At 45.3% G+C, this 12,117-nt stretch overlaps 1 protein-coding gene across 2 annotated transcripts in view; it reads right to left on the bottom strand.

Annotated features, from left to right (window-relative positions):
• Positions 1 to 10,555, bottom strand: part of arsb (arylsulfatase B) — a 109,563-nt gene extending 99,008 nt beyond the window's left edge. For both annotated transcript variants that reach the window (XM_070879753.1, XM_070879754.1), the window contains exon 1: positions 10,297 to 10,555. In XM_070879753.1, the coding sequence (XP_070735854.1) occupies positions 10,297 to 10,545 (249 nt within the window). In that variant the 5' untranslated portion in view covers positions 10,546 to 10,555. The remainder of the gene's footprint in view (positions 1 to 10,296) is intronic.
• Between the last annotated feature and the right edge of the window lie 1,562 nt (positions 10,556 to 12,117).

Here is a 12,117-nt window from a genome sequence, read left to right as displayed (position 1 = left end):
GAGAGAGAGAGTAAAAGGGAGAGAGAGAGAGTAAAGGGAGAGAGAGAGAGTAAAAGGGAGAGAGAGAGAGTAAAAGGGAGAGAGAGAGAGTAAAAGGGAGAGAGAGAGAGTAAAAGGGAGAGAGAGAGAGTAAAAGGGAGAGAGAGAGAGTAAAAGGGAGAGAGAGAGAGTAAAAGGGAGAGAGAGAGAGTAAAAGGGAGAGAGAGAGAGTAAAAGGGAGAGAGAGAGAGTAAAAGGGAGAGAGAGAGAGTAAAAGGGAGAGAGAGAGAGTAAAAGGGAGAGAGAGAGAGTAAAAGGGAGAGAGAGAGAGTAAAAGGAGAGAGAGAGAGTAAAAGGAGAGAGAGAGAGTAAAAGGGAGAGAGAGAGAGTAAAAGGGAGAGAGAGAGAGTAAAAGGGAGAGAGAGAGAGTAAAAGGGAGAGAGAGAGAGTAAAAGGGAGAGAGAGAGAGTAAAAGGGAGAGAGAGAGAGTAAAAGGGAGAGAGAGAGAGTAAAAGGGAGAGAGAGAGAGTAAAAGGGAGAGAGAGAGAGTAAAAGGGAGAGAGAGAGAGTAAAAGGGAGAGAGAGAGAGTAAAAGGGAGAGAGAGAGAGTAAAAGGGAGAGAGAGAGAGTAAAAGGGAGAGAGAGAGAGTAAAAGGGAGAGAGAGAGAGTAAAAGGGAGAGAGAGAGAGTAAAAGGGAGAGAGAGAGAGTAAAAGGGAGAGAGAGAGAGTAAAAGGGAGAGAGAGAGAGTAAAAGGGAGAGAGAGAGAGTAAAAGGGAGAGAGAGAGAGTAAAAGGGAGAGAGAGAGAGTAAAAGGGAGAGAGAGAGAGTAAAAGGGAGAGAGAGAGTAAAAGGGAGAGAGAGAGTAAAAGGGAGAGAGAGAGTAAAAGGGAGAGTAAAAGGGACAAAAGAGAGAGCGAGAGAGCGAGAGCGAGAGCGAGAGCGAGAGCGAGAGAGCGAGAGAAAAAGAGAGCGAGAGAAAAAGAGAGCGAGAGAAAAGAGAGCGAGAGAGAGAGAGAGAGAAAGAAAAAGAGAAAGAGAGAGAGAAAGAGAGAGAGAAAGAAAGAGAGAGAGAAAGAGAGAAAGAGAGAGAGAAAGAGAGAGAAAGGAGAGAGAGAGAAAGAGAGAGAGAGAGAAAAAGAGAGAGAGAAAGAGAGAGAGAAAGAGAGAGAAAGGAGAGAGAGAGAAAGAGAGAGAGAGAAAAAGAGAGAGAGAAAAAGAGAGAGAGAAAAAGAGAGAAAAAGAGACACACTTGGGTTTATATAGCGCCTTTCACAACCACTGTTGCGCACAGCAAGCTCCCACAAACAATGTGATAATGACCAAATAATCTGTTTTTGTTATGTTGATTGAGGGATAAATATTGGCCAGGACACCGGGGATAACTCCCCTCCCTGCTCTTCTTCAAAATAGTGCCATGGGATCTTTTAAGTCCACCCGAGGTTAGGCAGACGGGGCCTCGGTTTAACATCTCATCGAAAATACGGCATCTCCGAGGGAAATGGAGATAATTCACAATCGTTTTACAAAACTAAGAGAAAATTCTGCTCTTGCCATAATTTTGAGTTTGGATCAGCAGTGCTCCCGAGTTCCCAATGGGAGAATGAGACTAGCCTTTTCAGAGCCGGTCTGGAATATCAACCAACCACTCCTCGAAGTATATTTTTCACTGTAAAATGAAAGTTAAAAGCAACTAAAACCATTTGTCTCAATACCCGCTCAAAAATAAGATTACAATCAAATTTTACAATTAGAGGAAGAATTACTCTTGGTAATTACTTATACGTTTAGTGACATGGTAAATTCAGTAAAAAAACAAATTTATAATTTAGCTGCACCCAGTGACCAAAGCAATTCTTCGCCATGTACACTATTATGCATTATTATAAAATACTTAATGACATCATTGTGATTGGAATTCACTCTTAATAATTGTATGTTATTCCTCTGCTTTGGTGTGTTGAAGATTCCCTTTAGGTAAAAGGAAAAAAAAAAACATATTTTGCCCTGAAATTCCGATGTCCCGGGTCCATACGAAGTTTCTACAGACCTGGAAAGGCATCGGAAAAGCCGGGTTTCAGCGCGCAATGTGCATGCGCTGAAAACCAGCTTTTCCGATCTGTCAAGTTTCTGGCTTGACAGATCTCGCGCAAATCGGGAGCAAGGACACTTGCAGGGCAAGATTTCCAATATTTATGAATATTTTGCTCTGCAAATGTCCTTTAAAATCTTGCGCCTGAAAAAGCAGGCGTATAGCCTACTTTTACAAGCACAAGTGTTTAAAAATAAATTAAATAAACACATATGAAAACATACTTTATTGTTAAAAACCCTCCCCATTACGGTAAGTTTATTTTAAGGCATCTTTAAAAAAAGTCTGGAAAATATTATTTTTTTATAAGAACTTTAATTTAAATGATTCTTAAATATGTCGTGTATTTTTCTATTTTTTATTTGTGTGTTTGGGGGGTGGGGGGGTTTCTCGTTCATAATAATGGGAACTCCAACTTTCGGAGTTCCCATTATGATGAGAACATACTGTACCTGGATTGGCTGCCCAGAGCCATGTGACTACAGCTCCAGCCCTGCGCACGTCCAGACGTGCACGTGCTCCGATGCATAGGAGTGAAGGCCTCAGGCTCAGAAGTTCGAGCGGACGCAGCAGCAACAGATAAGTGCGCAGTTTTTTTTACCTTTTTTCCTTAGTTTGCCCACAGGAAGACATCTATCGGAATTTCAGACCCATTAAAACCGTCAATAAAATACAGAGGCCTATAAATAAAAAGGAAAACTATACTCAAACCGAGCACAATATAAATTGGAGAAAGAGTTGTGTGTCTGGTAAACGGCCTTTTAAATGATTCTAAACTAGCACACGGTCATTACGGAGGTTACTGACAATTGGTCTTGCAGTTAAACCCTGCAGCAGGCATCAGCTGTGCATGAATTACCGTCAGCACAAGCTAACCTACAGGCTAAGTGCACTTGTATTTGCAAAATTTGCCTAAGAGAGCTCAGTAGTAATAATCTGCAAAGATTTTAAAATAAAAACAAAAAGTACTGCAAATGCAAGGCCATTCTGTCATTACCAATCCAGCTGCTGTGCATTTCCAGTATTACCGTCTTTATTCAAGAGTTCCAGTATTTACAGCTTCTTCCTTCCAAGCGATTTTGTCTAAATTAAACCTTCCTTTTTTCCACGCCAATCAATCGGAGTAGGGAGTAAAATCATATTTTACTGCTGAGGAAAATATACTGTAAACTTAAACTGATCATTTTATCACAAACAGAACAGTGCCGTAAATTCGGAAGATAGCATCTACAGATGAGAAAAGAATATTGTATATGTGATACAGACACTAAAACCAAATGCTCCCTCAAGCTACAACAAAATATATCCGGATATCACTGAATCACAGGGGACAACATTATTTCAGTTCAAGTCAATGATTTGATCTGTACATCTATATCTGACTGTCATGACAAAGTTAAGATTGTATATATTGGAAAACAGTGGGAGTTCTCAAAACCAGCAACATACTTTGGGAGGAGGACGTTGAGGACGTTAAGGACGTTATCTCAATCCCTTGATGCTTGTGGGTTCAAATCCCGTTCCAGGATTTGAGCACATAATCTAGGCTGACACTTCAGTGCAGTACCGAGGGAGTTGAGCAGAGTTAGCGGTGTCGCACTGGAGATGAGATGTCACAGTGAAGTTCCGTCTGCCTGTTCAGGTGGGCATTAAAGATCCCATTGCACTGTTTAAAGAAGGGCAGGGAATTCTCCCACCCAGTGATCTGGCCAAGATTTTTCTCTGAACCATCAAATAAATCAACTGGTCATTCATCTCACTGCTGTTTATGGGATCTTGCTGTGTAAAATTGGCTGCCATGTCCAGCTACATAACAGCATCCAACCTTCAAAAGTAATTTATTTTCACAAATGCAAGTTTGTTCATTCTTAAAACACTGCTGTCTGTGCATTAGCCTATGAAAAATGATGCCATCATTAATTACTTACGACTTGTATATACACACATATTATCTGTATTACATAGTAGTTGCCCTCTATGAAAACTAGTTTATCAAAAAGACTCATTCACCTATACCGTAATCATTCAAAAGCTTTGGTTGCCACTTTGAAGGCTCTCTTAATTATGGTAAGTTTGGTTCTTAAGTGCTTTAATCTCCAGAAGCTACGACGCAGAGCAGAGATTACGCCTTTCATGACCTCAGAACATTCCAAAAGCGCTTTACAGAGAATGAAGTACTTTTCAAATGTAGTCGTGGGGTAGAAATTAGACTGAGCACATTTATGGGCCTATTTTCAGAGCTAGGTGAGCAGCACGCGTCCAATCTGAGAGGCCCGAGGCTGACCCAAAATTGAGCCTCGGGCCTCATCTAAATATTCTGGGCAAACTGCTGGCACTTGATGTGCCTCCACAGGCAGCTCACCCTTCAGAAAGAATTAATTTTGGGCTACTTGTCTCACCGACTGCAGCCTTAGACAAGTCCTGCAGAGGGGGGAGTGGGGGGGGGGGATCACGGCCGGCAGGAGTACTGTGGGGCAGGGAGGAGCACTCGTGCTCTCACCAAATTAAGAACATTAAAAAAATAATTAAGTACCTTTTTGGTGGCGGTGTCTTGATGGGCTGCATCCATGCCAGCAAAACCTGAGTACAGTAGACCTGGCATCAGCTCTTCTCAGGGCAGCCAAATTTCCCATAGGGGTCCTAAAACAGGTATTAGGCCTTACTCAATGGTTAGTATATGGCCATCGAGCCAAGGCTGACACCTTAAGTGACTGCAATGTCCCAATTTTTTTTAATATAAAGTGTTTAAGCGACATTCTGTCACTATCCTATTGTCCTTAAAGAAAAGACTTGCATTTATATAAAAACAGGCAGGCAGTGTCCGTGGAGAGAGAAACAGAGTTAACGTTTCGATGACCTTTCATCAGAACTGGAGAAAGTTCGAGATGTAACAGGTTTTAAGTACAGAGGCAGGGAAAGAGGGGAGGGGAGGAAAGAACAAAAGGGAAGGTCTGTGATAGGATGGAAGGCAGGAGAGATTAGAGAGACAAAAGGGATGCTGGTACAAGGCAAAAGGAGATGGTAATGGGACGTAAAGAAATAAAAAGGTGGGTCTAGAGGAGGTGTAAAGGGAAATAACAGAATCATTACCAACAGCTGCCGTCTGAAAAATGGGAGCAGTGGTTATGATCTGAAATTGTTGAACTCAATGTTGAGTCCAGAATGCTGTAAAGTGCCTCATCAAAAGAGCTTCATTGGAACAGTGTAGAAAGCTGAGGACAGAGAGGTCAGAATGGGAGCAGGGTGGAGAATTAAAATGACAGGCGACCGGAAAATCAGGGTTACGCTTACGGGATGAACGGAGGTGTTTGCAAAACGATCATCCAATCTGCACTTAGTCTCCCCCAATGTAGAGAGCACTGCATTGTGAGCGGCAAATACAGTATACTAAACTGAAATAAGTTTATAAAAATGAGGGGAACAGTAGCAGTGGTTGTTACTGGACAACTTTTGAGAATATGACGGGCAGGAAAAGACCAGCTGCCCCACACTCACGGCAGCTGGAGCATGATCACTAGATACTTCCTAATACTACCTACCCCCTCCACTGCTCACCCTGCGGCCATGTAACCTCCTGGGGGAGAGAGGGCCAATAAGGGAAAAAAGAACTCCAGACAATTCCTCTTCGGCCCGCTCAGGCAATCGAAACCAATCCGGGAGACCATGCATACATTATCCATTAATCCAACTGTCAGCTGTTGTCTATTTATACAAGGCCCATCAGCGGGTCGGGGCTTTCAAAGGAGCAGTGTGGCGGCATATCACTTCAAGGAGCCGGTTCAGGAGGGTGACGGCTGTGAAGCGGGCGACTGGATTGGATGTCACCAAAGTCCAGGTTGTTGATTGGAGCGTGGGCAGGTACACCAGGAGCGGCGAGGTCGGGGCGAAGGAGCGGCGAGAGATTGTAGAGCAATGTGATCGGGGCTCAAGAGAGGCGTGAGTTACGGGACCCAAGAAAGGCGTGGGCCAGCCCACACTGCAATACGTGTGCACACTAAGTCCGTGCAGCAGAGCTGGTCGTCAGTCGTCTTGGTTAATCCTTGCCACTGGACCAAGACCTAGCTCTGTCAAGCCTTTGTGGTGGCTGGTGTGTAACAGCCACCACACGTTAAAAAAATCCACGCACAGGCATCTTCCAACCTTCAGGGTGTAGTTCAGGACCTGGAATATTAGGTCCTTCATTGAAACACCTGCGAACTGATTCCTTTTTGGCGTGGAAGCAAGTTATCCTCGATACGAGGGACCGCCTATGATGCTGATGAGTAATTCAGAGGCCTGGACTAATGATTGGAGACACGAGTTCAAATCCCACCAGTTTTATTTTAAAAGTCGGTTAACTTTTTAATAAAAATTTGGAACTAAAAAGCTAGCATCAGTAATGGTGACCATTAAAGTACCGGATTGTTGTAAAAACCCATTTGGTTCACTATTGTCCTTTAGGGAAGGAAATCTGTCGTCCTTACCCGGTCTGGCCTATGTGACTTCAGACACTCAGCAATATGATTGACTCTTAACTGCCCTCTGAAATGGCCTAGCCAGTTGTACCAAACCGCTGCGACAAAGTCAGCACTGTGGGAGTACCTTCACCACAAGGACCGCAGCGGTTCAAGGTGGCAGTTCACCACCACCTTCTCAAGGACAATTAGGGATGAGCAATAAATGCCGGCCTTACCAGCAACGCCCATATCCGGTAAACGAATACATTTTTTTTTAAAAAGTGCAGGCAACTCTCGATTATCTGTATACAGATCTAATGGAGAAACCGCTGCAACAGCACTTGTAAAAACTGTGATTCTGTCCCATGTAGAGCAACATTTGAACTTATTCTGTGAACTTCATTGAAATGTTAAATCTCAAGTAAGTACTTAAACATGTGCTTTTACAGCCTGGCATATTCTGATTTTTTTTCCCTTGACCGATATTTTTATATTAATATTTATTGAGCTTGTGCGCTAAGCATGGACTGCCAATCAAACTCGTCAATCAAATTAACTCGGACCTGGACAGTCTGTCCGCTCATACTGCGATCCATCCTCACGCTATCAGATCGAAGGCATTGCTCCCAAACCCGCTCTTTTAGGGCGATCCATCATCACACTGGAAGCAAGCTCAGAGGGGCAAAAGATTTATCCAGCTTTTCCTCCCTTTCCTGCCGTCTTTCCGTTTTCTGACACCTCTGCAACTCTATTCATAGGCAATCAGATCAGAAGACTGTCACTTTATATTTAAATGAATAGGTGGACAATCCCATCCTGGAGTGCACAGAAGCAGAAAAGCATTAAAGTATAAATTTGGGACCCAAACATTCTCGGCAAGTACATGCACTCGCCCTAGCGGCAAAATCGTTTACCCGGAATAGCTGGATCCCCGAGGGCCCTGGATAATCGAGAGTTGCCTGTACTAGTTTTGCCTGGAAGGAGTGTTTGAGGGCCTGGACGGTGGGAAGGGAGGAGTTAAAAGGGCAGGTGTTGCATCTTCTGCACTTGCACGGGAAAGTACATGGGAAGGGGAGTGATTGAAGAATGGGCCAGGTGCTGCGGAGGGAACGGTCCCTTCGGAATGCTGAAAGGGGACGGGAAGACATGTTTGGTGGCGCCATCACATTGGAGGTGCCAGAAATGGCCTAGGATGATCCGTTGAATGTAGAGGCTGGTGGGGTGGAAGGCAAGGACAAACATGTACAGAGCACCTTTCACAGCCTCAGGGCATCCCATAGCACTTTACAGCCAAGGAAGCACTTTTATACTAACCAGATCTTATTCAGCTCAATATACTCTCTATGTTGCTTCATTGTAATACTTCACACCAGTAACATTCGTTTTCCTTCACTTTGTTTTCTACATTTCTCTACCATCAGGACTACTCTACTGGACGATACCAAGATTCAGCTGCCGTGACACTGCTCTGCTAATCTGTCACTTCAAGTTTTAAGGTAACCTGTTCTAGCTTATGGCACACATTCCCTGCCTGCTGCTGTTACCTGCTGAGCTTCAGGACTGTACTACAATACACTGCTGGCATCTCAACTTTACTCTTGTTGCTGTGTAGGACACTGGAGAGAAAATCACTTTCTCCTGGACCAAAATCCATTCCTCCGCTGGTTTCTGAATCTTGGAGTAACCTTCACTGCCGCACTGCTTCCTACAGAGGTGGCATTCTCTGCTGGACTGCCTCTATTCCAGTACTCGGACACCCAGCTCCACCTTTCTCGACCCCTCCACTGCCTCCGTGTTATCAGTCTGCTTCTGCAACATCTAGTCCTGGAAGAGCTGCAATTTCCTCTTAGCATTGCGAAACCGCTGTCTTAAACCCCACCATGAATATTTGTACCACTGCCACCGATTCCATCCCCCTCCCCTGCCACTGTCTCAGGCTGAACCAGATTATTCACAAGCTTGGCAGCCTAGTCAATCCTGAGCTGAGCATCCAGTGCTATATCCGCTCTAGCTCAAAAAACACCTGCTTCCACCTCCAGAAAATTATCCATCTCTGCTCATGCCACCTGTCCATTTGCAGCCATAACCCTCAACCATGCCTTCACCAGCTCCAGACTCAACTATTCCAATACTCTTCTGGCCAGTCTCTCATTCACCACCTTCTGAGAACTTCAACTCATCCAAAACTCTACTGCCTGTGAACCTGTGGAATTCTCTACCACAGAAAGCTGTTGAGGCCAGTTCATTAGATATATTCAAAAGGGAGTTAGATGTGGCCCTTATAGCTAAAAGGGATCAAGGGGTATGGAGAGAAAGCAGGAATGGGGTATTGAAGTTGCATGATCAGCCATGATCATACTGAATGGTGGTGCAGGCTCAAAGGGCCGGATGGCCTACTCCTGCACCTATTTTCTATGTTGACCCTGCACTAAGTCCCAGTCATCCATCATCTGCTAACCTACATTGGCTTCTGATCCCCCAAATGACTCAAATTTAAAATTCTCAATCCAGCGTTAAAATCCCTTTGTGGCCTCGGCCCCTCTCCATAACTCTCTCCAGCAATACCACCCTCCGACAACTCTCAGTGCCTCTAACTCTGGCCTCTTGTGTATTCCCTACAACCTTGCCTTCAGCCATTTAGTCCCCAAGCTCTGGAATTCCCTTCCTAAACCTTTGCGTCTTTAAGACATATGCCCTACACATAGATTTAAAGTAATTGGTAGGAGGTTTAGAGGAGATTTGAGGGCAATCTTTTTCACCCAGAGGGTGGTGGGGGTCTGGAACTCACTGCCTGATAGAGTAGTAGAGACAGAAAGACTTGCCATATTTTAAAAAGTACTTGGATATGCACTTGAAGTGCCGTAACCTACATGGCCACAGACCAAGAGCTGGAAAGTGGGATTAGGCTGGGTAGTTCTTTGTCATCTGGCATGGACATGATCGGCTGAATTGCCTCCTTCCGTGCTATAAATTTCTATTATTCATCACTCTGTTCTTCACCAACCTTCAATTGCTTCTCATCCCTTGTGGCTCAGTGGGTAGCACACTCACCTCTGAGCCAGAAGGTTGTGGGTTCAAATCCCATTCCAGGGACTTGAGCACAAAAATTCTAGGCTGACACTGTCAGAGAGGTGTTGTTTTTCAGATGAGATGTTAAACCAAGGTCACGTCTGCTCTCTCAAGTGGACATAAAAAAAAATCCCATGGCACTATTTTGAAGAGCAGGGGAGTTATCCCCAGTGTCCTGGCCAATATTTATCCCCTGATCAACATCACTAAAAGACAGATAATCTGGTCATTATCACATTGCTGTTTGTGGGTGCTTGCTGTGCACAAATTGGCCGCTGAGTTTCCTATATTACAACAGTGACTACACTCCAAAAGTACTTCATTGACTGTAAAGCACTTTGAGACATGCAGTGGTCATGAAAGGCGCTATATAAATCCAAGACACTCTTTTTTCTAGGATACCTTCATACTCATTTTTAAACCCGTCCATTCTCTTGCACTACATCCCAACTTCACTCTTTCAACTCGGATATACGTTGTAGCTTCCCCTCTCCCAAAATGGGAGCAGAGCCTTCAGTGTAGCACAGCCTTGCAGTCACATTCTCCCCCTGAGCCATTCGCATCTTATCATGTCTCTCCCCACGATCAAAAGTGTTGTCGTAATTTCCTCCATCACATCCCAACCTTCCTCACAAAGCTGCTATCTCTGTCTGTTTTAAAGTGCCAGGTTAAAGACTGGTGCTGTAGCTGACAGTGCTGCCTGCCAGGGACATTGCCCTACCTGGTACCTGCCGCTCATGAGTTGGCTGCGGGACGGCGTGCACAGAGGCTGCACATAGTAATTCTCCAGTCGCACCCCCTCGGCCGACAGCTTGTCCAGGACCGGAGTTCGGATCCGGGAGCCGTGATATCCGATGTCATTCCAGCCGTAATCGTCGGCCAGAACGAAGACAATGTGCGGCCGGGCACCGTCGCAAACAGTAAACAGGAATAAAAAGTAAACCAGACGGAGCGCGGACTCCATCCCCATCCTCCCAGCCCCGAGCCTCAGCCTGCCCTCCCAGCGACAACAAGATACACCCGGAAGCCAGCAGTTTCCAGCTGCTGTCACATGATTGGTCCCGTGTTCATTTCATTTCATTACACTTTGCAGAACTTATGTTGCATTTTTCACACTGCGACCAAAGTCCATATTTGGCCACATCAAAACTATATTTATTTTAAATACCTGTGGATATCATGTAGATACAACACATAATAAATGGCCAGACTGAGTACTGTGTGTAATGAGCAAGTGTGATCTTAGCTCCTTTACTAAGGTTCCAGAGTGCAGGTACCTTGTGGATGACCTGCTTATATACTGTGCTCCCAAGGGATGCTGGGATCCCTTGGGACTCCAACAGGTAGGCCCTCTGGTGGACAGGTATGATGCAGGTTACAAGGGGTTAAATACATAACAATCATCATCATCATAGGCAGTCCCTCGAAGCGAGGATGACTTGCTTCCCCCCCGCAAAAAAGGATGAGTTCGCAGGTATTTCAATGAAGGACCGAATATTCCAGGTCCTGAACTACATCCTGAAGGGTGGAAGATGCCTGTGCGTGGATTTTATAAACGTGGGGTGGCCGTTGCACACCAGCCACCACACGGGCTAGACAGAGGTTAGGTCTTGGTCCAGTGGCAAGGGTTATCCAAGACGGCTGGAGACCTGCTATGCTGCACAGACCTAGTGCGCACACATATCGCAGTGTGGGTTGGCCCATGCTTCCCCTGGGCCCTCGCCTCTTCTGGCCCCGAACTCACACCTCTCCTGGGCCGTGATCTCGCCGCTCCTGCTGTATCTGTCCACGCTCCAATCACCGACCTGGACCTTGAAGAAGTCCCTCTTCACTGCCTTCGCCCTCCTGCACCAGCTCGCGCTGTACCTTGCAGAGGTATGCCGCCACACTGCCCATGGCCGCCGCTCGCTGCTCCTTTTATGGCCCCGACCTGCCGCTGAGGATCAAAGGGACCTTGGAGTGCAAGTCCACAGATCCCTGAAGGTAGCAGGCCAGGTGGATAAGATTGTTAAGAAGGCATATGGAATACTAGCCTTCAACAGTCGAGGCATAGAATACAAGAGCAGGGAGGTTATGCTTGAACTGTATAAAACACTGGTTAGGCCGCAGCTGGAGTACTGTGTGCAGTTTTGGTCACCACATTACAGGAAAGATGTATTGCACTAGAGAGGGTGCAGAGGTTATTCCGCCAGTTGGCCTAGGCTGAGGGAAAACATGGTATTCAGATATTTCACTTGACATTGAGTTCACTGTGTAAAATATCCCATTTCTATAACGCTCATAAGAACATAAGAAATAGGAGCAGGAGTAGACCATTTGGCCCCTTGAGCCTGCTCCGCCATTTAATAAGATCATGGCTGATCTGATCATGGACTTGGCGCCACTTTTCTGCCCACTCCCCATAACCCTTTACACCCTTATCGCTCACAAATCTGTCTATCTCCCCTCATATATCCTCTAAACCTCCCCCCAATTACTTTAAATCTATAACCCCTGGTTGTTGACCCCTCTGTGAAGGAAAACAGGTTCTTCCTATCCACTC

This window comes from Pristiophorus japonicus, chromosome 1 (assembly GCF_044704955.1).
Source record: "Pristiophorus japonicus isolate sPriJap1 chromosome 1, sPriJap1.hap1, whole genome shotgun sequence".
NCBI lineage: Eukaryota > Metazoa > Chordata > Chondrichthyes > Pristiophoridae > Pristiophorus > Pristiophorus japonicus.
The sequence above is the reverse complement of the archived record's forward strand: the minus strand, read 5'-3'. Positions and strand labels throughout refer to the sequence as shown.